The sequence below is a fragment of the Staurois parvus genome, unplaced genomic scaffold, assembly GCF_062004578.1.
Source record: "Staurois parvus isolate SC_StPar_1 unplaced genomic scaffold, SC_StPar_1.0 ptg000295l, whole genome shotgun sequence".
In the NCBI taxonomy this organism is placed as follows: Eukaryota; Metazoa; Chordata; class Amphibia; order Anura; family Ranidae; genus Staurois; species Staurois parvus.
The window spans coordinates 280,870-308,208 of NW_028318091.1; the positions used below are offsets into that span (position 1 = coordinate 280,870).

Genomic DNA, 27,339 nt, shown 5'->3' on the forward strand with positions numbered 1-27,339 from the left:
GTTTTTTTAGGGTACTGAAGAAAGTGTTTAAGTGTACATCCATGCGAAGGGCCATGTTTTCCTTCACAGGTCGCACATGTGTTCTGTGCATCTGCGTGCAGGCAGTCCCATTGATATCAACTGGATTATAGCTGCTGCACAGATGCAGATCCTGCTCTCAATTTGACATCCATCTGGGTGTAAGTGCATGCGGGTGCGTGTCCCCGAACGTAGACAATGTGAGTTCAGAGACATGCGCCCGCACCTACATGGATGCCAGATTGGGAGCTGCAGCTGTACCCATGCAGATTCTGCGTCCCAATTGACATTATTATTATTATTATACAGTATTTATAAAGCGCCAATAGTTCACTCAGCGCTGTACATTACAAAGGGGGACAGAACATGTGACAGAACAATACCAATACAATGCAATGAATGGGACTGCCTGCATACAGATGCACAGAACACCTGCGCATACCAAACAGGCAAACATGGTCCTTTCACACAGGTGTACACCCATGTAAACGAGGGCTAAATCTATCAAAAGCACAGTAGTAGTAGCCTGCTTTCTGGCTGACTTTGTCTGACTGAAACTACGGACTAATAAGGGCTCATGTTCATGAGCAGTTTGGCTCGTACAGAGTAAAAACATTGGTTTATGGGCGCAGGGGGAGCTCAGTGGGCTGTGAGCTGCAACTGTGCCTCACTTGAACCCAAAACACACGTTTATTATGCTATATGAGCCAACCCCCCTATGCACATGGTACATGCACAGTACCAATGGTCGATGATCAATTCAACATACAGTAAGCTACTGATTTCTGTAAACTGGTTATATTCATTGTGTAGTAAGAAGACAGCAAAATTAGAAGGAGCTTGAAACTCAGCATGCAAACTTGGAAATAAAGACTACATTATTGTGACAGACCCAACCGGGATAGGGACTTTTGGAGGGGACCGCCAGGCGGTCCGTCACAATAGTGTTTATGTGAAATATTTCATATTGCCTGATTCAACCAACTGGGGAAGAGTTGAGAAGTGCTCTTTATCTATATAGAATTCTCACACCACTGCCTTCAACAACAGTGTGAAGTTTGACCTGAGATAACAGTGGTAACAAAGGTGTCAGGACCAGGATAGGAACCCATGACCTCTGCTTTGCCCAGCAGTAGCTCTTCTTGCTGAGTCACCTGAGATGCTGAATAGTACCTTGTCTGATCCTTTAGACAGACCTTGTCCTTGTTTCTGGTGAACCTTGAACTCCTTGCTCCTCCAATGAACTTCCTATTTAAGCCATGCTTTTGCACTTCTTGTTTGCCAGATTATTGTGTTTTCTCCACCCGATATCTCGCTTTTGCCTGTCCTGATGCCATCCATATGTTCGCTGCCACTCAATACCAATCTTGCCTTGTTCCTGGACTAAGCTTCCGCTTGATCCCAACCTCTTACCACTTATTACTGACCTCTGGCTTGTTTACTGACTACACTTCTGCTTGATCCCAACCTGCTATACCTGCTACTGGATCCCGACTCCACCCACATCCTGGTGGGGAGATCCTGAGGACCGTGACCTGGTACAGGCAGCAAAACCCATCCCCACCATCAGGAGTTCTGGTGAATATCAGTTAGTGCTTAGACCCCGCACATTAGGTGAGCCCGCCTCATCTACCAAGGTGATTTGCTTGTGTATTTTTCCAGCTGGTCTGTGGGAGCCTCTCTATTGCTATAGCTACTGGTCTCCCAGCCTGACTCTTGACCGTTGTAAATGGGGTAGTTGGCAATAAAAAATGGAAACCAAACTACAAATGAGCATACTGAATACACAAATATCAACTGAAATAAATGAATACAAATGAAGTGATTAGTAGTGAGAATTTCCATCAGGAATGGCATAATATGTAATTTTATTTTAGATGGTCACCCCAAGAAATAAGTCCTTTTAAGTTTTCTTGTTTTTGGAACAGTTGCTATGGTGCTAGAACAAGGATTTCAGCACCTGCTCCTGCTATGTTTTATACTCATCACACCAAAATCAAATTTGTTACATCTGAAAAAACGCTCACAAACTGACACATTAAATAATAACTGTACTTTAAAGTGGACCTTTCCTCTAATCTAAACCCCTCTGGTGCACGCACCTCTACATGCTGATTACAAAATATTTGCAAGTAAGTTTTTAAGTTAAATCTTTATTCTGCTACTTTCATAGGTTAGAGTCCCACTTCTTTGTACACTGCTCAAAAAAAATAAAGGAGAACTTTTTAATCCGAGTCTAGCATCAATTCAATGAAACTCCTGGGATATTGATCTGGTGAGTTAAGTAGCAGAGGGGGTTGTTAATCAGTTTCAGCTGCTTTGGTGTTAATGAAAATACCAACAGGTGCACTAGATGGGCAACAATGAGACGACCCCCAACACAGGAATGGTTTTACAGGTGGAGGCCACTGGCATTTTGTTCCCTACTCATCTTTTCTGACTGTTTTTTCACTAGTTTTGCATTTGGCTAGGGTCAGTGTCACTACTGGTAGCATGAGGCGATACCTGGACCCTACAGAGGTTGCACAGGCAGTCCAACTCCTCCAAGATGGCATGTCAATATGTGCCATTGCCAGAAGGTTTGCTATATCTCCTAGAACAGTCTCAAGAGCATGGAGGAGATTCCAAGAGACAGGCAGTTACTCTAGGAGAGCTGGCCAGGGCCATAAAAGGCCCTTAACCCATCAGCAGGACCGGTATCTGCTCCTTTGTGCAAGGAGGAACAGGATGAGTGCTGCCAGAGCCCTACAAAATGACCTCCAGCAGGCCACTGGTGTGAATGTCTCTGACCAAATAATCAGAAACAGACTTCATGAGGGTGGCCTGAGGGCCTGACGTCCTCTAGTGGGCCCTGTGCTCACTGCCCAGCACCATAGAGCTCAATTGGCATTTTTCACTGAACATCAGAATTGGCAGGTCCACCACTGGCACCCTGTGCTTCTCACAGACGAGGGCAGGTTCACCCTGAACACATGTGACAGATGTGAAAGGGTCTGGAGAAGCCGTGGAGAACGTTATGCTGCCTGTAACATTGTTCAGCATGACCGTTTTGGTGGTGGGTCAGTGATGGTCTGGGGAGGCATATCCATGGAGGGACTCACAGACCTCTACAGGCTAGACAATGGCACCCTGACTGCCATTAGGTATCCGGATGAAATCCTTGGACCCATTGTCAGACCCTACGCTGGTGCAGTGGGTCCTGGGTTCCTCCTGGTGCACGACAATGCCCGGCCTCATGTGGCGAGAGTATGCAGGCAGTTCCTGGAGGATGAAGAAATTGATACCACTGAATGGCCCCCACACTTGCCTGACCTAAATCCAATAGGACACCTCTGGTATATCATGTTTCAGTCCATCCAACGCTGCCAGGTTGCACCTCAGACTGTCCAGGAGCTCAGTGATGCCCTGGTCCAGATCTGGGAGGAAATACCCCAGGACACCATCCGTCGTCTCATTAGGAGAATAGGATGTATACAAGCACATGGGGGCCATACTACTACTGAGGACCATTTTGAGTTGCTGCAATTAAATTTCAGCAAAATGGACTAGTCTGCTGCATCATTTTTTGACTTTGATTTTCAGGGTGTCTTTGAATTCAGTCCTCTCTAGGTTGATATTTTTCATTTCCATCAAATGATGGGGCATCTTTATGTTCCTAACATACTACCCCGTCCATATCAGTATAGATATCCAGCAGGAGATTTTTTTCCCCATTCTGATCTGATGTGCTTTAAAGTGTTCCTTTCATTTTTTTGATCAGTGTATATTAAGAACAGTAACAAAGTAGCCAGGCCCACAGAGAAGGCTACATCACCAGTGCCTTTCAGGGAGATCTCGTCTGTACATTATTCGATCTTGTAAGATTTTGTGAAATCTTGGGGGGAAAGTTTTTTTCTAATCGGCTGGCTGATTCAGAATAATGACTCAGATGACAGAGTGTGCAGGCCCAGGATCTTCCTGTGCATCATTGTAGGGGGCGGAATACTGTTCGGGAAGTAAAGGGATAGGAAATCTGTAGCCCTTATTAAAAATAGATGGCAGGATAAAAGCACCAAGGAAAGAAAGGTAATAATGGAAACACAAGCCTGTATGTATTGTAATCAGAAAACAATTAATTGCCATTTTAAAACATTTAGAATAACTCCTTTATTTTATTTTGGAAGATCTACATGAAGATCTGCTTTAGGTACAGTGATCCTTTAAATGACCCCCTTCTCTTCCCCCCAAGTAATTTGCATGTGTAGAAAAATCTAATCTCATTCCTATGAAGAGACCGTCCACCTTTGGGACACTAAATGATAAAAGAAAAAAGTTTTGGTTTGGATTTAACCTCCACATAACCCCTAAAATTACCCTGGAAGCTGCATTCACTTAAAGCTGGTTGTTTATTCCCCCTGCAAAGCAGCATCAGCTAGCGCAAGATTGCCCACCACACTGTCACAGTCCCTGTTATTACCAGTATAGTGTCATAGCTGCATACATTTCAGCATATATACCATAGTTTGTAGATGCTATAACCTTTGCACAAACCAATTAATATACACTTATTGGGATTTTTTTTTACCAAAGACATTTTTTATTGGATATGTTTTATAACAGAAAGCTGCATTAGCATGTGAGCCGAGCGTTGGCCGGCAGGCTTTTATTTTGTTCAAGCATTTTTACTTGAACATTTCTTTTTCAATTACCCCCAGCCAATGAAAAGCTAGTTACTAGGGGAAAAAAAAGTGAAATATGTGTATTTTTGCTCACTTTTTACACTTTTTTTTAGACCCTCATTTAGGTCTATTTGGGCCGAAAAATGCTTGAAGCTTGTAGCTCATACGGAGCTCATGTACTTTTTGACCTACAAGCCTAACCACTTACTGCCTGCCCACAATAGCTGTACTGCTAGTAGGCAGCAGCTGCAGGACGGGCAACGTATTTGTACATCGCGGTCTTTCTTCAGGGTGCATGCACGCCCCCCTGCCGACCCGTTCTGTGATTGGACACAGCACGAGTTTGGCAGCTGGTTTCAGCCAATGAGTTTGGTTGAAGTCAGCTGATCTGCTGTGTCCAATCACACAGTGTTCTGAGTTTATAAAACACAGGACTCTGTGTATAGGGAACAGAGAGCTGGTTGTTTATTCCCCCTGCACAGCAGGGGGAATAAACAGCCATACAGTAAAGTAATAGCAGCACATATTACACACATTACACATTGTTAAGCATGCAATTAACCCCATTGTCTCTGAATGTTAACCCCTTCCCAGCCAGTATCATTAGTACAGTGACAGTGTACAGTATTAGCACCAGTCATTTAGTGTACCTCCCACCCAGCGGCAGCTAGCGCCAGATTGCCCTCCACACTATCACAATCCCAGTATACATTGCTGATCACTGCTATTACCAGTATAGTGTAATAGCTTCATAAATTCCAGTATATATACCATAGTTTGTAGATGCTATAACCTTTGCACAAACCAGTTAATATACACCTATTGGGATTTTTTTTTTACCAAAGACATTTTTTATTGGATATGTTTTATAAAAGAAAGTAGAAAATATATTTATTTTCACAATTTTCAGGGTTTTTTCATTTATATTGCAAAAAAATTAAAGAAACAGTGAAGATCAAATACCACCAAAAGACAGCTCTGTGTGAAAACAATTATATAAATTTAATTTATGTACAGTGTTGCATGACTGCACAATTGCCCATTAAAGTAGCACAGTGCTGAATAGCAAAACAAATGTCCTGTCAAGAAGGGGGTAAAATCTTCTGGAACTGAGGTGGTTAAGGGTCTTTTCACATTGATACATTTTTACCTTCCAAAAAAGCAATAAAAATATTTCCCTTTAAATCCTATGGGACTCTTCACACCACTGCACTGCGGTTACAATGCATTTTGAAAAGTCCTGCATGCTGCATCTTTGGTGCACTTTTCAAATCCACATAAAAAATACAGATCACCAAGGAAGGGAATGGAAAACAAGTCAAAAACACATAAAAAATGCACCACAGTTGCATTTTTGGTGCGTTTTTGAGTCGGTTTTTGTCCATGGGTACATGCCAACTAGAAAGCACACCAGAAACGCATATGCATTTATGCGTTTTTTTCAAGGGAGCAGGGAAAAGGCACAATTTAAAACCACTGGATTTAAAATATTGACCATTTTGGAGCTTCAAGCTACAAAACACTCAGGTGTCAATGGGGGCCTTACCCATAAATTCAACCTATATTCCAAATCCCCAAATCTAACCCTAATCTACAACCTCAGGATAAATATAAATGTAATATTAATGTAATTAATATTAAATAAAAATACTATCTTGGCAATTCTGGTGGCGAGGATACTAACATGGTCACAGTGTCATAAAGGCCAAAACTGAAGTTATCTGCTTTTCTAAAAATTCCTATTAGTAACGCGGATTTGACAGCATCAACACTGCATCTCGCTACAAAAAAAAAGATCCAGATATATTATTTCAGATCTGGCACTTGGTGATTGGCACTTTCAGACTCGCCACCTCGGATAAAAGCTTTTAGAGGAAGAATTTGTCACTTTTCAATTTTTGATTGCATGTCTTCCACCCACACAATGTATCACCGGTACAGCAATATCACCGCTACAAACACACACATACAAGTCTAAGGAAGGAAAGAGATAAAAGTGGAGGAGCTGCTCGCAGCAACCAACCACAATTCAACAGTCATTGCTTTGTAGGAATGACAAGGACAGACAGCACCTAGCTATGTTTTTGGTCAACAATTCTAAGATTCTTTTCCACCAATTTTTAGAAATCAGTTCCATAATTAGGAAAAATGTGGAATAAGTGTTACAAATATTTCTGGTATACGACATTTTCTCAGCAAGGACCCATCAATGAACCTCATAGACTTTCAGCACCCCAAGCACTCATCCCACAATGCTCCAGTGACTCACGCCAAGGGAACCCGTCTCAGCTCAATGCACACAAAATGAAAGAAAGAAAATGGGACGCCACACTCCAAGGAAACAGCCTAAGTGTAGAGAAGATTACAGCAACTTCAACCTGACTCCTCCTAGGCCATGCCCCCCTAATGCATTCAACCCAGGGGCAGACTGACAACTCATGGGGCCCCCGGGCAATAGGGGATCATGGGGCCCCTGTGTCCTTGCCCAAACTCAAAAAAGCCTATGAAAAAGGTACCAGGGGCATCTCATGGGGCCCCTTACTGACCCCGGGCCCTCGGGCAGTGCCCGAGTTTCCAAATGGTCAGTCCACCCCTGATTCAACCCCACCCACAGGGCTTAGTCAGCCCTAATGACTAAGCCCTGTGGGCGGGGCGAAACGCGTCAGTGGCTTGGAGGAGTCAGACTGAAGCTGCTTCATTTTCTCTACACTAAGTGCAGAGTCCCATCTTCTTCCACCCAAGGACGCTTCAGCTATTTAAATAAATACAATCCTCCATTGTCTCTTTGCTCTCTAAAAACCAACAGCTTAACCCCTTGACACTGCCGTAACACAAATACGCGGCCTCACAGAACTGGGCTTTTTTTCGTAGGGCAGCATATCTGTGTACCTATCTTTCTGCTGGGAGCGTGCCACGCACCGCGCTCCCAGCACCAAGACCGTGGTGTCACTGAGAGCACCGGGTCCTGTTCTAACGATCAGGACCTGGGTCTCCATATTCTGGGTCACATGATCGCTGTGATAGCCTCTGATTGGCTATCACAGTGATCAGTCACTGTACAGCCCGGCCCCCTTGTTTTTTTTTCTCTCTATTAATGTATTGTATCTCTCTAACTCCTGGGAAAGAGGGAAAAAAATGTTTGTAAAAAAGATAAATAAATAAATATATAAATATTAAAATATAAAAGAAAACAAATAAAGAAAAAATACCTAGATCAAGGTTTGATCTAGTTCAGTGCCAGGTTAAGTGTTTGGGTCATGGTCAAGGTCAAAGGTCAGGATTTAAAAAATAAATTGGTGTCAGTGTGTTTTAGGTAAAAAAAAAAAGACAAAACAAAATGCGCACTATTGTTTCTGGGCTGTACTACGGGTACAAACAACAAATAACATACACATATATGGTATCGCTGCGATCGTCAAGAACTGGAGAATTTATTTTGGGTTGTTTTTTGGTGGTAGGTTATGGTCGTAACAAGAAACACACAGCTAAATAAAAAATAATATTTTTTTAAATTATTTTGAGTCAGATTTCCTTTGATAATAAAAACAAAAATTAGGAGATATCCATTACTATTTACCACCAAATGAAAGCCTAATTTGTCCTGAAAAAAACAAGATATAATTCACCTGGATGTACAAAGTAGTTCCGATGATATGTACTGTTTTACTAACACATGTCAACGTTGCAAAATTGTGCTTAGGCATTTAGATTTGTTTTACCCTTAGGCGTGAAGGGGTTAATATCTTCCTTACCTTGTGGTGCGGTTTCGATGATACCATTGGTTATCCCTTCAGGAATAAATCTCCATTGGAAAACAGAATGGTCAGCTCCGCCTGTGCTGAGAACCCACTGGAAGTCCTGTGACCAGCGAACGTTGGTGACGTGGGCAGAATGGCCGACATATTTGCGGAATTTAGCTCCTGCAAGAAATGAGTAAATGATAAAGAAAAGTGAAGTTGCTTTTCTAACATGAGGCTGGGTTGTACAGCCAGAGGCTCAGAAAGTGGAAGCTTCCAGCAAAGGATAATGATGAGCATTTTGCGTAGTCATGGCTACATTTGTAATCCAGTCATTTGAAAGTCCACGTGGACAAGATAGTTAAGCAGCTTAAAGAGCATTTCCACTTTTGTTAAGAAAAATTATTCCCCTCTGGGTAATCTATGTACATTGCAAGGATTTTATTAAACTTTGCTGCATATTCCTACCTTTTGTTATTCTGAAGAAATAGCTGTTTGTTTGCCTGGGTTCACGTGGAAAGTGAATGTGAATGGCAGTTATTTTATAATTATTATTCAGCTAATGCAATTGCAGGGCTCTAATAAAGAACGTGGCAGGGTCTGCATCCCTTTAGATATTCTTTCCCTTTGGGTGTATCTCACCAAAAATGATACTGACTTGTATTTTAGTGCAGACTTCTGGGAAAATCAATGAGCCAATCACGCAAACAGGAAATTACATTTCTAGGGGCCACTCTGTACACCATCTGTGTACAGAACACCTCCAGGCTGCCAGAGATTGCATTGCATTTTATGGAGAATTACAGTGCTGCAGATTGAAAAGGAAAGGTCGTTTTTAATAACATTCAATTACAATATGACTTGTGCACCAATTGTATACAATGCTGAAGTCCCCATTCTCCACTTTGCAGTTTGTTGCACTTCGGCCATTAAGTGACAATGAAAAACAAGAGGAATTCTATTACTGTTCATTTATTTGATGTATTATTTATTTATTATTGTGCTTGATCTGGGATGCAGGAGCCTTGGGGCCACTCTGATAATTAATGTTTCCATCCTTCTGTCCAATACACTAAACATCTAGCTGCCTATGATTTGCAGTCATCAGAGTTGAATGCCTTTCTTACCATCTCCTGCACCCACCTACATAAGAATTGAACATCTTAAAGGTATTGGCTGTGGGCTGCGGCTCCCCCCTACTTGGCTTTGGACGGTCATCTTGGCTCCTTGGGGGTTTGAACGCCAAATCGGGTGGTCTTTGTGGGTCAACTTTGAATGACCTTTTATACACTCTGGCATTATATATATACCCTTCATATTTTCCCTGATGAAGATTATATTTTATTTATTCGAAACGCGTCACTTATACCTCAATATAAAAATGACTAGTGCCTGTGTTGTCCATTGTTATTAATATTTGATTGTATATTATACGTCTAAAGGTACAGATTGTAATCATTTATGCCAGAGATATAAAATTGGTTTTATTATGTCTGTTTTAATAATTAATTTTGTACTAATAAAAAATATTTTTTCACATATTTATGCTGTCATGGCTGCAAAGTCACATGGGAGACGATTTTCTTTTTGATATAGTTCAGGGATGTAGCAGCCTCTGACTCAGGATCACCCACTCATTTCAATTGTTTACTATAGGTACTTACATAGTTCAGGGATGTAGCAGCCTCTGACTCAGGATCACCCACCCATTTCAATTGTTTACTATAGGTACTTACATAGTTCAGGGACGTAGCAGCCTCTGACTCAGGATCACCCACCCATTTCAATTGTTTCCTATAGGTACTTACATAGTTCAGGGATGTAGCAGCCTCTGACTCAGGATCACCCACCCATTTCCATTGTTTCCTATAGGTACTTACATAGTTCATGGACGTAGCAGCCTCTGACTCAGGATCACCCACCCATTTCCATTGTTTCCTATAGGTACTTACATAGTTCAGGGATGTAGCAGCCTCTGACTCAGGATCACCCACCCATTTCCATTGTTTCCTATAGGTACTTACATAGTTCAGGGACGTAGCAGCCTCTGACTCAGGATCACCCACCCATTTCCATTGTTTCCTATAGGTACTTACATAGTTCAGGGACGTAGCAGCCTCTGACTCAGGATCACCCACCCATTTCAATTGTTTCCTATAGGTACTTACATAGTTCAGGGACGTAGCAGCCTCTGACTCAGGATCACCCACCCATTTCCATTGTTTCCTATAGGTACTTACATAGTTCAGGGACGTAGCAGCCTCTGACTCAGGATCACCCACCCATTTCAATTGTTTACTATAGGTACTTAAGTACTGTCAATTTACACAGCACTTTATTATTATTATTATTATAATACAGTATTTATATAGCGCCAACAGTTTGCTCAGCGCTGTACATTATAATGGGAGACAGTACACGGGACAGCACAGTAACAATACAATACACAAGGGGTTCGAGGGCCCTGCTCCTTGGAGCTTACAATCTAGGAGGGAGGGGAGAGTGGTACAGGAGAAAATAGCTGTGGGGGATGGAGTGGTGGGAAAGCAGAGGAGATCGGCAATTAGGTGAGGGCAGGGTAGGCTTCCTTGAAGAGATGGGTTTTCAGGGTGCGCCTAAAGGTGAGGAGGGTAGGTGACAGTCTGATGGATTGGGGTAGTGAGTTCCAGAGGATGGGGGAAGCCCTGGTGAAGTCCTGGAGATGGGCATGGGAGGAGGAGACCAGGGAACTAGAGAGTAGGAGGTCTTGTGAGGAGCGGAGAGTACGTTTTGGGTGGTAGATGGATATCAGGTCGGTGATGTAGTTTGGGGCAGTGTTATGAACAGCTTTGTACGTCAGTGTTAATAATTTGAATTTTATGCGTTGGGCAATTGGAAGCCAGTGGAGGGATTGGCAGAGGGGGGGTTGATACGGAGCGGTTAGTAAGGTGGATGAGTCTGGCCGCAGATTTTAGGATAGACTGAAGAGGGGATAGCCTGTGTTGGGGTAGGCCGGCGAGGAGGGAGTTACAGTAGTCAAGTTGTGATATAATAAGGGAGTGAATGAGTTGCTTTGTAGTTTCTGGAGTTAGGAACGTTCGTATTTTGGAGATGTTGCGGAGGTGGAGTCTGCATGAATTTGTCAGCGATTGGACCTGGTGCTGGAAAGACTTTAGCTGGATTAGACTGTAATAGCATTACTTATTTACATATAGGGTATATTCACATCAGTCCCTGCTGTCAAGGAGCTTACAATATAAGGTCCCTAACTCACGTTCACACATATTAGGGCCAGTTTAGACAGGAGCTAATTACCTACCAACATATGTTTGGAGTATGGGAGGAAACCGGAGTACCCGGAAGAAACCCACGCAGGCGCAGGGAGAACATGCAAACTCCAGGCAGGTAGTGCCGTGGCTGGGTTTTGAACCAACGACCCTAGTGCTGCCAGGTGGAAGTGCTAACCACTTTTCATGGGATTCATTTACACCTATTCAATGCACTTCCATGCAATTTGAAAAAAAGATGTAGGTTCTCCTTTTGGGCTCTATAGACTTCAATGGTAGCATATGCATTAAAAATACATTAACAGACATGGAAACATATGACAAAAGTATGAAAAGTGCACAAAAAAACAAATGCAAAAGCACAAATTTAAACTTGGACTTACAAAGTAATGTTTACAAAGGCTGACAGGTTCGCTTTGATAGGTTGTAGCATGCAGCACTCGTCTATTACTTACCGACCCCGAACACCACGGCTATTATTTTATTCATAGCTCAGCCTTTCAAAAATAATCAATTCACTCTATCCTGGAAAGGCACGTTTTCTTTTTTCGGTCATATTATAAATATTTAAAGCACGTATTCTAAGATAGGATCTAAAAAACGTTACCCATGTGAGTTGGATTATCATGTCTGAAGACTTGCTGGAAAGTCTTACTTATGTCTGTGGAGTGTGAGACCTCAGTGTAGGTATACACCAAGTGCACTGATTAATAAATAAAATAGTATGCTCTGCATGAACACCATCTATTATACATCAGCCATTTACTGGAGGACACAATGTACAGCCCACTCTAGCAAAATCAATTGAATCCACATCGCTCAGGTTGTCCCTTGATGTAAAATAATTACTGTACTTCTTTTGTAACAGATAATGGACACTGTCCTGCTTGTGTACTATTTTTCATCTAAGATATACTACAGTAAGATATAACGGGAGATTTACTAAGGCTTGGTTCACACTTACGCATTTTGTAGTACGTTTTGCAGAAACTACAGTCCATTTAACATGGTTTGCTATGGGACACAATCACATCTATGCTTTTAAAGCCGCTATATTTATGGAAAGGGTCAGGGACTTTTTTTTTTCACAGATTGCATTTTTGGTGCAATGAAAACACACCAAAAACCCAAGTGTTGTGCTTTTGATGCGTTTTATGGGGGTTTTTTTGCCAATAAGAATGTATTGAGATGTGACTTTGCTGTCACCATAAACTCGTTGGCACTCAAGTCGCATCAAAGCTGAAGCGACTTTGAAAAGGTTCCTGTACTACTTTGATGCAACTTTGAGTGCCAGTGAGTGTATTGTCACATCAAAGTCGTATTAATGTCACACTCAATACTTTCGTATTGGGGAAAAAAAATACAAAATGCATAAAAAACGGCCCAAAAACGTGTTCACAAACGTACCACAAAACCACAAAATCGAAGCGACTTTGAAAAGGTTCCTGTACTACTTTGATGCAACTTTGAGTGCCAGTGAGTGTATAGTCACATCAAAGTCGCATTAACGTCACACTCAATACTTTCGTATTGGGGAAAAAAAACACAAAATGCATAAAAAAAGGACCAAAAACGTGTTCAAAAACGTACCACAAAACCACAAAATCGAAGCGACTTTGAAAAGGTTCCTGTACTACTTTGATGCAACTTTGAGTGCCAGTGAGTGTATAGTCACAACAAAGTCGCATTAACGTCACACTCAATACTTTCGTATTGGGGGAAAAAAACACAAAATGCATAAAAAAAGGACCAAAAACGTGTTCAAAAACGTACCACAAAACCACAAAATCGAAGCGACTTTGAAAAGGTTCCTGTACTACTTTGATGCAACTTTGAGTGCCAGTGAGTGTATAGTCACATCAAAGTCGCATTAACGTCACACTCAATACTTTCGTATTGGGGAAAAAAAACACAAAATGCATAAAAAAAGGACCAAAAACGTGTTCAAAAACGTACCACAAAACCACAAAATTGAAGCGACTTTGAAAAGGTTCCTGTACTACTTTGATGCAACTTTAAGTGCCAGTGAGTGTATAGTCACATCAAACTCGCATTAATGTCACACTCAATGCATAAAAAAAGGACCAAAAACGTGTTCAAAAACGTACCACAAAACCACAAAATCGAAGCGACTTTGAAAAGGTTCCTGTACTACTTTGATGCAACTTTGAGTGCCAGTGAGTGTATAGTCACATCAAAGTCGCATTAATGTCAGACTCAATACTTTCGTATTGGGGAAAAAAAACACAAAATGCATAAAAAACGGCCCAAAAACGTACCACAAAACGCATCGGAAAAACGCATTAAGCACAACATGCACAGGTGTGAACCAGGCCTAAAACTGGAGTGCCCATAATCTGGTGCAGCTGTGCATGGGAGCCAGTCAGCTTCTAACCTCAACTTGCTCAATTAAGCTTTGACAATTATTATTATATTATTATTATACAGTATTTATATAGCGCTAAAAGGTTTGCTCAGCGCTGATAAATAAAATCCAGTCTTAGTAAATCCCCCCCATCAAGTCCTTCTAAAACCAAAATCTATGTTTTCACCAAGAGCTAAAATTCCTCAGTGCAGGCTTGGAAAACTTATTCCTGGGTTGATTTTTCGGTTTAAAAAATGCCTCTTAAAGGAAAACTCAATTTTCACAAAAAAATAATAATATAACACAAACACCGATTGGCCATAACATTATGACCACCAACAGGTAAAATTATTAACATTGATTATCTCATTGCAATGGCGTCTAAAAGTGGGTGGGATATATTAGGCAGCAAGTGAACATGTTGTCCCTCAAGTTGATGTTTTCAAGCAGGAAAAAAATGGGTAAGGTAAGGATTTGAGTGACTTTGACAAGGGCCAAATTATAATGACTAGACAATAACATCTAGTCATCAGAGCAATTATAACGATGGAATTCTGACCACAACTATAAGGAGTAAACCCCAATGAATTGGTTTTGTAAGATCACTAGTAACCTGCACAGTATGACTCTTTGACTCTCTTATTAACCTATATTATCTATTTTTGTTTCATAAGTAACAGTAAGTTAATCTTTCACATTAAAGAGGTACTTACCTGTGCCTGGGGTCTAGCGCTGTCTTTCTGCAGCTGGTTCTTCTTACTGTTGCGGGTCCCCGGTAACACCAACGTGAATATGGGAGCCAATTGTGGATTCCTGTGAAACCATAGCCATCTCCCCACTGCACATGTATGAGCACACGTAGCGCTTTGGGAAAGGTCCTGCAGCCTCCTGGGATATGTCCAAGGAGGCTGCGGGAGGGGAGGGGGCAAGGCAAGAAAGGCCATCCCCGCCTAGGTAGGGATTGAGGAAGTGGGAGTGGGTTCCGATCAAAATTTGTTTTCACCCCCTCAACCCATTGAAAAAAAAACCTGTAACTCAGTTACAGGCTCAGGGGAGGGAGCGAATCATGGGTACGTCACTTTCTGAGTGAAGATCCACCTTAAATTAAAGGGTCGGTTCACCCAAAGGTGAGAATTACACTACAGTATACTGGGCTGAGTTACACCTCCCTGCTAAAGTTCCTGGTTCTGATACCATCCATCCTGCAGCCTGTTATTCTTCATCTTCTGATATCTATGGCATCCTTACAAGGTAGATTGAGGTGTGCCATTGTCACCAAAATCTCCCTGTACACAGTAATGATGCACAGTATTCCCCGGCACCCCCACACATTACTAATCTTAGAAGTTACAATGACTTCAACACATCAGCAGCATCTGCATAATCCATATTATTGTTGGCGCCAGTTTAGAATTTAGCAAATATTATAGTGAAGTACACAATGGGGTTGATTTACTAAAGGCAACTAGACTGTGCACTTTGCAAGTGCAGTTGCTCCAGAGCTTATTAAATGTGATGAAGGTTCACTTTGTAAAGAATACCCAATCACGTACAAGGAAAATAAAAAAACAGCATGTTTGCTTACACATGATTGGATGATGAAAGTCAGCATTGCTTCTGCTCATTTACTAAGCTCTGAAGCAACTGCACTTGCAAAGTGCACAGTCTATTTGCCTTTAGCAACTCAACACCAAAGAGTGGTTCTTTTCATTTATCAAATATAAGAAAGGTCACAAACCTTTTTTTAAACTTGGAAATCTGAATAATTTCACCAGTCCAAAGTCATCTCCTGTCACCAAAGCTGAGCTGTTGAAATTGGCATCCACTGAGTTGATGTCGGTAAGGTCTGTGTACTTTGGCCATATTCCACTGACTTCTGGTCCAACTACACAAGTCCATGAGAACCAGTGAATCCCTTTGATCTCATCCTTGTTTGTCAGATGCTTACCAGCTGCAATACAGAAATACATATCTTAATAATGTATATAATGATTTCTATAATCCCAGAGAATATTTAATATGCAACTGTAATTAAAACCAATCTCTACATTTATTCACTGTCCTTGTGGTCACTAAGACAGGAAATTAGAAGACGGGAGACATAGACTGAAATTAACCACCTCCCGTCCGGCCGTTGTATATAAACAGCCGGACGGTGGCAGTGCAGGGGCGGGTGGCCGTTTATAAACGGCCTCCCCGCCCCCTGCTTGTGTGCGCTTCCTGGGAGCGCGCAGCACCGCGATCTGGTGCCCGCTGTGTCCCCCGGACACAGTGGAACGCCGATCGGCGTACAACGTTGCAAAATACATTTTGGCCAATAATTTAGGACGAAATTTGATTTTTAACATTTTTTTACTGCACATGTTTAATAGCAAAATGTTCAAAATATTGTTTTTTTCTCAAGATTGTTGGTCTTTTTTTGCTTATAGCGCAAAAAATTTAAAATGCACAGGCGATCAAATACCACCGAAAGAAAGCTCAATTCATAGGAAAAAAAGGATGTCAATTTAATCTGGGTGCAGCGTTGCATGACCACGCAATTGTCAAAGTAACACAGTGCCATAGTGCAAAAAATGGTCTGGTCATGAAGGGGGGTAAATCCTCTGGAGGGCAAATGGTTAAAATACAGTTTTAGCACTAACATGGCATTTTGTAGAACAATCTTTCTCCGGCTCCATCATTGGTTTGTAGATATTTGCTGTCCACAGACCAGTCGAGATGAGTTATGAAACTGGAAGACTTGTTACACTCTCCGATTTTCTTGTATCGCTGCGCGACAGCATACACATCCACAAGACCATCATTGGATCCCACAGCAAGATAGGAACCATCAGGAGAAAACTTCATTTCATGAATGACTTCTTTCCTGTCCTTAATGTGAACCACTTCCGTCATGTCTCTGAAACAAAAACATATTAAACATGTTACCATGAGGGTACAGTATTATTGGTTTTTTAATTTTGATTATTTTTAAAAATTAATTTTAATTTTTAAATTAATTATTTATAATTTTTTCATTATTTCTGCCGTAACCTTTATTTTACATATATTTATTACACAGTGTCTCCGAAGCAGTTTACAAAGCATGTTGGGCTGTATTAGGAAAGGCCAACACTGCCTGGTCTTGTCTGCCTCTGCAGACTGGCCAATCCAAATGATATTGTCTCTGGAAAAATAGAGGAAAAATGGTAAATCAGTCACCAAGAAAACTATTATATTATCCTTTCAAAAAACATTTTTATTTTAAATTAAAAAAGACCCGCAGGCTGGATCCGGTCATTTCATGTGGCCCTGGAACCTCTCCTGCAGCTGCGTCAACCTAATCATCTTCACCCTCATCTTGAGCTCTGATGAAAAAGGGACCCCCCCTTCGAAACACGTCAGCGTCAACCTGAGAGTCTTCCCTTCCGATGGGATTCGCACGTGTCTTCTGATCGTATGATTGGTTTTTGCGCAAGGTTGGTGCGCTCCGTTTTTGTTCTCTACTACAGTTTGTATCGAGATTCCCCAGCGTTGTGTTGGAGCGGCACAACCTTTGATCGGTCTTGGACGAACTTCCATTTACTCTAGTATTATTGGTCCATCGGCCCTCTACTGATCTGGGTCCCTGAGCGCAGGAGGTGTTGCATCAGTGTCTACTCATCTTCACCCCCACCTTGTCCCAGCACTTGGCAGCAGAGAGGAGGACAGAACTCCTCCACTAGATTCTGCACTTCTACTTGCGGCCACAAAGAGGCTCATCTCTGGCCCCATGCCCTGTCCCAGCAGTCAAAAGCAGAGAGATGAACTGAACATCTCCTACAGATCCTGTGCCTCTCTGTGCAGCCAGAGCACTCCCTCATCTCCGCCTCCATTGGTCTCAGCATTCAGCAGACTCCAGCAGCTGACTCCAGCCTCCCTCTGCTCCTCCTCCAGACTCTGCACTTTCTGCTTCCCAGCTCTGGCCCCAGCTTCTTCCTGGCAGCAGCACAAGGTAAGGGGGGTTCACTGTTATGTAAGGGAGGATGGGGGACTCTCTTACTCTGATATAAGGGGGGTGGGGTGCTCTGAACATCTAGTCATACAAATACAACCAGCCTTTGAGGGCAACCATAATGCTGATGTGGCCCACGATGAAATTGAGACTGACACTCCTGGTCTAGAATATAAATAAGGAAATAATATGTTTTTATTGCAATGTGTTTATTTTATTTTTCATGGTTGATCAACAGTACATTAGAAAGATGTGTCAGTACATAGTGCCTGAGTACAGCAACTGATACAATATCTGCTATTAACAGTATCATGTCTTCTATAAAGGAGGAGCATACAAAATGAAGGCATATATGTGACTAGCAGATGAAGCCAGTAAAGTCTTAGGGAGATGTTCAAGAAGAGAAGAAAGGAAGAAAAAAAAAGCAAGATTGGACAGAAAATAGTAGAAAAATGGTGATAGGGAGGAGAGGGGAGAAATGAACAAGAAAGGAGATGTAGAGAGGGGTAGGAAGGAAGCAACACGGGGGAGTGTCGTATATTATCAACAGCTGGATCAAAAGGAGGCCAGATTAGACAGCTAGTTTTGGATGGCGATATGCCATCCAGGGGTTCCAGATTTTGAAGAATTTGGTATAGGTATTAGCAAGGATGCTAGATAACTGTCCGTTCGCGAAAAAACTATCTATTCGGAATTCGACTTCAGAGATGTGGATGAATTGTTTTTTCCATACCCTGGCTATGATCATTTTAGAAGCTAATAGGATGAAATTAATTTGAACTTTCTCTTAGTAATACCAGAAGGTTTGAAATGCAATAGTGCTAGCAAGGGATTTCTAGAAAAAACTTTAGACCAGAAGCGGTTTAGCACTGGGCAGGTCCACCATATAGGAAGGACGTTGCCAGTAGTCTGGCATCCTCTGAAACATAGGCCCAAATGGCTGGGGAACATATGAGCCAATCTGGAAGGTACCAGATACCATCTGGTAAGTAGCTTGAATGCTGACTCCAATGTAGTAACGTGAATAGAGCAGTATGTGATAGTGGACAACGCATCTTGCAAAACTTTTTCCTATTTTTGTGCCCTCAAATCCTTTTTCCAACTGGCCACATAAGTATGTGTGGACAGAGAGGGCAGTTTGTTGAGCTGGGAGTAGACCAAGGAAATGACCTGAGGTGCTAGGGGAGTGTAGCAACAAGTGTGTTCTAGGCTGTTAGTGAGTTCAGGGAGTCGTCATCCTTGAGAAGTGGTACTATCCAGTGCTGAAGCTGGCGGCACCAAAAGAATTCTGAAGAGGGCGCCTTGAAGAGGCTTTGGAGGGTCCCCTAGGGTAAGACAGACCCCTTCTCCACCAGAAAATGCTCCATATCAAGTTTATGTGAGGTCCACCAATCATAGGAAGTCTGGATTCAAGTCAAGCAGGACACAATGGGGGAGTAAGGGGAGCTGTGGAGAAAGCAACTGACCAAGGTATTTCACAGAATCCCATATTTTCAGGACGTGTTTTAATAAGGGGCTAAGGTTGAGTGGGCGGGAGGCAGGAGGGGTCCAGGGGAGCAATTTGATTTTGATGGGGAGCAATAAAAGCAGATTCCAAGTCTATCCACAAAGGGGCTTTGTGACCTACATATAAAGTTACTAATGACGTAATTTGGGCAGCTTGGTAATAATTCAGGAGGGTGGGGACGTCGAGCCTCCTTTGTCGCCTCTGGACGCACATGGTCTGTCTGGGGATTCTGGGTTTATGGTTGTGCTAAACAAAGGACAATATATGATTTTGAAAGGACTTGATAGAGAAAGAGAATGCTGGAGTCAGGAGGGTGTGGAATAGGTATAATATTTTTGGGAGAATGGTCATTTTGATGACACCCCATCCAAGAAAATAGATGACTGGACCAAGAGGAGAGTAAGGTTTTAAGACTGCGTATACTTGGAATATAATTGGTAGAATATAAATCTGTGTATTGAGGGGTCAGGCATATGCCCAGATATTCTAGGCTTTTATCAGCCCAGGGAAATTTGAAAGAGGATCTGAGAGAGCCAAGGGTAGCAGGAGGTAAAGTGACATTCAGCGCTATTGATTTGCACTAATTAAAACTGAGGTTAGAGGTGCGGGTGAAGGACTGCAACCTAGATAGCAGATTCAGTAGAGAAATAACAGGCTGGGGTAAAGTTAGTAGGAAGTCATCTACAAGCAAGCTGGCCCTGTAAGTGCAATAACCAAAAGATACCCCATGGACATTGGGATTGAGTCTATAAATGTGGGCTAAAGGTTCAATGGCCAGGATAAACAAGATCAGGGATAAGTGGAATCCCTGCCAGGTACCCCTCCCGATAGGGAAAGGAGTGGAATAAAAGTTCAGATATTTTGAAATAATATATTTTAAATAAACACTATACATTAGATTGCAGTACTTCCATAACCAGCATCTGATTGTATAAAGCCTGTGTCCAAGGCAAAAGCAGGTAAATATAAAAATACAAAAACTGAATGTACTGCACTATATTTTTTAACAACTGATGTGTCAGGAAATCTGCATCTCTCTATCAATAAAAATATATAACAGTTTAGCATATTTATTTTACAGAACTCAGTACTTAGTTAGTCCTACCTGACCCTGAGAACAGTGAATGAGCCATCTTTCATTCCCAGCGCTAGCTGGGATCCATCTGGACTAAAGGCTACACTTCGTACTGCTTCCTCCATGTTACAGCGGGCGATCAGTGCATGGTCTGCGAGACTCCAGAGTCTAAGGCAAGAACAAAGGGTCATGAGATAGTTTTGCTTGATGGAAAAATGAAACTGCGCAACACCCCTTCCATGACAATAAACATGAGATTTCTATCACTTTAATTATAAAATTTGTTAAAAATTAGCTGCTTGTGTTATAGTCCAAGGGAAAACACAATGGTTTTTGTAATCATTTAGAAGGTTTGTATGGAATATTTAGTGACTGTAAACCCCAGACGTAAAATATGAACAAAGCATATCCCTCTATAGTGTGTGCTTGTCTGAATTTAGAGCACTGAGTGTCATTTCTGTCTGCTGCCTCCTTCCTCTGTTATCAGCATGAGACACGTTTTCCTGACACCAAGAGAAAAATAGTGACAGTGGAGGGACCTCTAGCAGATTGCCAGCCTCAGCTCTGTAACTGCGTGCTGTGTGGAGGGGTGGGTGTGTGTCTTTTTCCTCCAATCAGCTCTCAGAGTTCTCCTCACTTAGCTCTACAGAATGTAATTTCAGCTCTCCACCCCCTTTTTTCTGAACTCTCAGACAAGGTTTATAAATTCAGCACTTTGAACGCATGTAGAGAATAGAGGGCTGCAAATAGACAGATGCAACATATGTAGAAGGATTGGCTTCATCTATGTGTATCACCTGAGGCCAGTCAATTCACTAGTTATATGTAAGGGTTTACAACCACTTTCATTATTTTTTTTTAAATAAACATTAAATACCCGGTGTATCCATGATATTCAGTTTGCAAAGCATGCTGGGCTTTCCAACAAGGAGCATCCTGTATTACTAAGATCATATTTACTGGTAAACAAGGAGGGGTTTGTGCCTTCACTAAGTTGCACTGCAACTGTGTAATCTGAAATCCTTGCTTGTCAGGTCTGTTCACAATACAGCTGTAGATAGAGCTTTGAAAAGTGTCTGCTTTTGTCTGGAGCTGGCCATCTGCTGGCTAAAAGTGGTAAATATGAAATAATAATATATACAGTAATATTTCCTATTTAACTTTTTAAAGGTTCGCAAAATTAGTTTTACATTTTTATTTTTTTGTACTAAACATAATGGATAAATAAAGACAGTATATAAAAACATGATATGCTCCCTTCAACACACCTGTCCCACTCGTCGATGTTACTTTTGAACTGGAAATTAAAGAGTGATATGTTGTTGCTATGGGTATCTGTTCATGTTTGCTGTAAAAAAGGTTGTGCTTTGAGCTGCGTGGAGGGGGTGTGTGTCTCTTTCCTCCAATCAGCTCTCAGAACTCTCCTCACTGAGCTCTGCAAAGTGTAACTTAAGCTCTCCACCCCCCTTTTTTCTAAACTTCCAGACATGCTTTAGAATTCAGCACTTTGAACAGATGTAAAGAAGACTGCAGATAGACAGGTACAATGTATGTAGGGGGATTTGTTCACCTCTGTGTATCACCTGAGGCCAGTCACTTCACTGGGTATATGTGAGGGTTTACATTCACTTTATATTTCATAAACAAGTTAAATGATTTTTTTTTAAATCTTCATATGCTTGAAATTTTGATCTTTGTAAAATTATAACAGAAAAACATCACTAGAAACTACATGAATAGAAACAACATAATACAGTAGACGATGGGCTAAAATTAAGTGCCCAAAAATGGCAAAAATTACATAAGGACCATCATGGTTTTGGGTCAATTTAATTTATTTATTTATTTTATACATTCTTTTAAACTGTTCTATTATGTGTTTTTCACTTACTGTATGCAATCTTTGTGTTGCTAAAAAAAAAAAAGCAATATATGACAAAGAGTTCCCAGAGCACTATAGTTTAGCTTAACAGACAGCGCCAAGGCTCACTTTGCTTTGCAGCTACTTTTGTCTGATAGAATCAACAGGCTTCTTCCATCACAGCTAAAAAGTAAACATACTAATGATTTGAAATGAATTTTGTTTGCTGGCTGGTTAGAAAAATATATTCAATCAAAGGAGACCTTGCACCTGAAAAGCTAGTTGTGTCCTTTAAGGGCCGGTTCACACTATAGAAACGAAGTCCAGATGCATTCCAGATGCGTTTCCGCATGCATGTTTTTGAAGCGTTCTGGTGCATTTTTTATGCATTCCAGTTAAGTTTTTCCCCTCTCTTTTTCTTTAATTTAAATAGGGACATGTGCATTCCAGTGTATTTTTGATGCGGTTTACCACGTTCTAGCACAGTTTTGTGCAGAAAAAACGCAGCATGTTCTACTTTTTTTTCTGCAACCGAATCGTACTGGAACTCCAAGAACAGATGTGAACTATGACATAGATAACCATATAACCTACTTGCTGTGCATTTTGGATGCAGAAAAAATACAATTGAAATCCATGTAGTGTGAACTGGCCCTAATACATGCCTGTCAAAAGCTGATAAATGGCAATCATCTGTATTAGCTCTGCATTTGTTCAACAGGATCCCTTTAGGTGCTACGTATCATTTTACTGTGTCTGCCCGGTTCCCTAGTACTTCAGTCCCTTCCCCATCCTGTGTCAGGACCCAGGTCTGAACCTATGACCTCTGCTGTGTCTGGTAATGTCTCTTCTTGCGCAGCCACCTGAGATGCTGGAAAGCTCCCTACCTGATCTTCTAAAACAGGGGTGGGCAAACTTTTTGACTTGAGGGCCGCAATGGGTTCATATATTGGACCCGGGGGCCGGACCAAGAGTAGATGAATGATGTGTATGTGTCATCCATAGTAAGTATAGTAATATTCCCCCATAGTAAGCATAGTAATTCATCCCCCATAGTAATTAATCCCCCATATAGTAATTCATCCCCCATATAGTAATTCATCCCCCATAGTAATTCATCCCCCATATAGTAATTCATCCCCCATAGTAATTCATCCCCCATAGTAATTCATCCCCCATATAGTAATTCATCCCCCATAGTAATTCATCCCCCATATAGTAATTCATCCCCCATAGTAATTCATCCCCCATATAGTAATTCATCCCCCATAGTAATTCATCCCCCATAGTAATTCATCCCCCATATAGTAATGCATCCCCCATAGTAATTCATCCCCCATAGTAATTCATCCCCCATATAGTAATTCATCCCCCATAGTAATTCATCCCCCATATAGTAATTCATCCCCCATAGTAATTCATCCCCCATATAGTAATTCATCCCCCATAGTAATTCATCCCCCATATAGTAATTCATCCCCCATAGTAATTCATCCCCCATATAGTAATTCATCCCCCATAGTAATTCATCCCCCATATAGTAATTCATCCCCCATAGTAATTCATCCCCCATAGTAATTCATCCCCCATATAGTAATGCATCCCCCATAGTAACTCATCCCCCATAGTAATTCATCCCCCATATAGTAATTCATCCCCCATAGTAATTCATCCCCCATATAGTAATTCATCCCCCATAGTAATTCATCCCCCATATAGTAATTCATCCCCCATATAGTAATTCATCCCCCATAGTAATTCATCCCCCCTATAGTAATTCATTCCCCATATAGTAATTCATCCCCCATAGTAATTCATCCCCCATATAGTAATTCATCCCCCATAGTAATTCATCCCCCATATAGTAATTCATCCCCCATATAGTAATTCATCCCCCATAGTAATTCATCCCCCATATAGTAATTCATCCCCCATAGTAGTTCATCCCCCATATAGTAATTCATCCCCCATAGTAATTCATCCCCCATATAGTAATTCATCCTCCCTATTAATTCATCCCCCATATTAAGTCCCCAAGTCCCCCCTGTGTCAATTCACTTACCTTTGCTCCGCGCGTTCCTCTCGCCGTCTTCCCGTGCCGTTCCGGTGTAGCATGAAAATCTGTCTCCTATGAGGATCTGCCCCCCTCGACGTATCTGTGCATGTGCCAGTTTCAGGCATTAGCAGCCGATCGGCGATCTCCGGCACATGCGCAGATACGTCGAGGGGGACAGATCCTCATAGGAGACAGATTTTCATGCTACACCGGTCTTCAGGGCAGACTGTGAGAGGAGCCTAGCGGGAGCCTAGCTCCGCGGGCCAGATTAAAAGGTCCGCCGGGCCGTAGTTTGCCCATTGCTGTTCTAAAACAAACTTACCCTATGATTTGTTTGTCTTGAACCTTGAACCCCATGCTCCTCCCATGAACTTCCAATTAAAGCCATGCCTTTGCGCTTCCTGTTTGCCAGATTATTGCCGATATCTTGCTCTTTTCTCTCCTGCCTCTGTCAGTATCTTCGCTACCACTCGTTACTGACCTTAGGCTTGTTCCTAGACTACGCTTATGCTTGATCCCAACCTGCAACCGCTCGTTACCAACCTTTGGCTTGTTTACTGACAACGCTTCTGTGTGATCCCTACCTGCTATATCTGCTACTGGACCCCAGCTTACTCACCTCATGGTGGGGCAATCCTGAGAACTGCAACCAGCTACTAACATTAAGCAAAACCCATCTCCACCATCAGGAGCTCTGGTGAATACGGGTTAGCGCTTAGACTCTGTGCCTCAGGTGAGCCCACATCACCCACCAGGGTGACCGGCCAGTGTACTCTTCCGGTTGGCCTCTCTACTGCTATAGTTACTGGTCTCCGAGCCTCACCCCTGCCTCGTGACATCCTGTAATGTTAAGCTCTGTACATGGGCAACCTACAGCCAGGCCCAATTGCTGCCACTATTGCAAAGCCAAGTACAAATCTCCACTTTCATAAATCTGGTTTCTGCACAGGATCCTCATTGGCTGCAGTATTGTATTGAGGAAGCAAGTTGGCACTCTAAAAGTAAAAAAAAAAAAATGCCACGGAAGGATGCTGATGCAGGGTTGCTCTCCATCAACATGTGTCCTTTGACTCAATTAATATTTAAAGACTTTTCCACATACCTTACAGAGCGATCATCGCTACCAGTAACGGCTAAGGGTTTCTTGGGGTGTACGGCAAGGGCCCAAAGCTCCCCCTCACAGTGACCCTGCATGATCAGCATGGGCTTGTCCCGTTCTCTCACCATCACTTCAAAGATTTCACTATCCTGAGTACCAGCTAGAATTCTATCCCCTTTCCAGCACACGCTCCTGATGGACAAGCCTGGGGAAGAGCAAAAAATAGGACAGGAAGACCAGTTAACAAATGGCATACTGCTAAGTACCAATTCTTCACTGACATGGACAAGGACAAGTACAAGTAGGCTAGTCATGCAGGCAGCTGCAAAACAGCCACGATAAAGGGTAATTTGTGCTAATATTAATGATGTAATCAATAATACTACAAAAAAACCTTTACGGTCACAGAAGTTTAATGACTTAATTTATTATTTTCAAGAACTATTTAGAATAGTCATATCTGATGTTCCCTCGCCTATCTGTAGGAACTTCCATTTGCCCTCATCAGTAGGACTGCATTTTGACCATTCCACAACATACTGGAAAAGGGTCAGGGCTACATGGGAAGAATGAGGTCCATCTCAGGTCTCCCCAAAATCAAGATAGGTAGAAATGGATTGCAGGATAGCTTCCAGGGCATTGAAAAATTGAACCTTACCTTGCCTAAAGTGTTATGAAAGCAGCAACAAAACTAAGGTGCAGGCACCTTTGATTTCTTCTCTATACAAGGCACTTTTGAGTAATTTATTGGCCCATAAAGTTCTCCCAGGACAAAGGGGGTGGGAGAATGGGAACTATCCGATGACTGATGGAACAAAAAATGGATCTCAGCGATCCCCAGAGGATCTCCTCCATATGCTGTGGCGATGCCCCAAGCGGGTTCGCTATTGCAGTATGATTGTAGATACGATCAATAGAGCTTTTCAAATTCACCTTGAATTGCTCCCAATGCTATGATTACTTGGGGATATTGATGAGGAGCGCTTTCCTTCTGAGACTAGTATACCTATCATATGCTTGTGGTTTATTGCCCGCAAAACGATAGCTATGAAGTGGCTATTCCCCGGTCCTCCAACATTTAAGAACTGGTGAATTCAAGTGAATAAAACCCTACTAACTGAAAAACAGATAAACTATATTGCCAAAAGTATTGGGGTGCCTGCCTTTACAAGCACAAGAACTTTAATGGCATCCCAGTCTTAGTCCGTAGGGTTCAGTGTTGGGTTGGCCCGCCCTTTGCAGCTATAACAGCTTCAACTCTTCTGGGAAGGCCGTCCACAAGGGTTAGGAGGGTGTCTATGGGAAGGTTTGACCATTCTTTCAGAAGCACATTTGTGAGGTCAGGAACTGATGTCAGACGAGAAGGCCTGGCTCTCGGTCTCTGCTCTAATTCATCCCAAAGGTGTTCTATCGGGTTGAGGTCAGGATCTGTGCAGGCCAGTCAAGTTCCTCCACCCCAAACTCACTCTTCCATATCTTTATGGACCTTGTTTTGTGTACTGGTGCGCAGTCATGTTTGAACTGGAAGGGGCCATCCCCAAGCTGTTCCCACAAAGTTGGGAGCAAGATAATTGTTCAGAATGTCTTGGTATGCTGACGCCTTAAGAGTTCCCTTCACTGGAACTAAGGGGATAAATTCAACTTCTGAAAAACAATCCCACACCCTAATCCCCCCTCCACCATACTGTACACTTGGCACAATGCAGTCAGGCAAGTACTGTTCT

General features: G+C 42.1%; 1 protein-coding gene across 3 annotated transcripts in view; it reads right to left on the bottom strand.

The window, feature by feature from the left end:
* EML6 (EMAP like 6) overlaps window positions 1-27,339 on the bottom strand; it is a 272,713-nt gene that overhangs the window by 137,221 nt on the left and 108,153 nt on the right. For all 3 annotated transcript variants that reach the window (XM_089682713.1, XM_089682712.1, XM_089682711.1), the window contains exons 7-11: window positions 25,619-25,820; window positions 20,630-20,767; window positions 16,687-16,943; window positions 15,783-15,995; window positions 8,429-8,596 (exon numbers count right to left, since the gene is read on the bottom strand). In XM_089682713.1, the coding sequence (XP_089538839.1) occupies window positions 8,429-8,596; window positions 15,783-15,995; window positions 16,687-16,943; window positions 20,630-20,767; window positions 25,619-25,820 (978 nt within the window). The remainder of the gene's footprint in view (window positions 1-8,428; window positions 8,597-15,782; window positions 15,996-16,686; window positions 16,944-20,629; window positions 20,768-25,618; window positions 25,821-27,339) is intronic.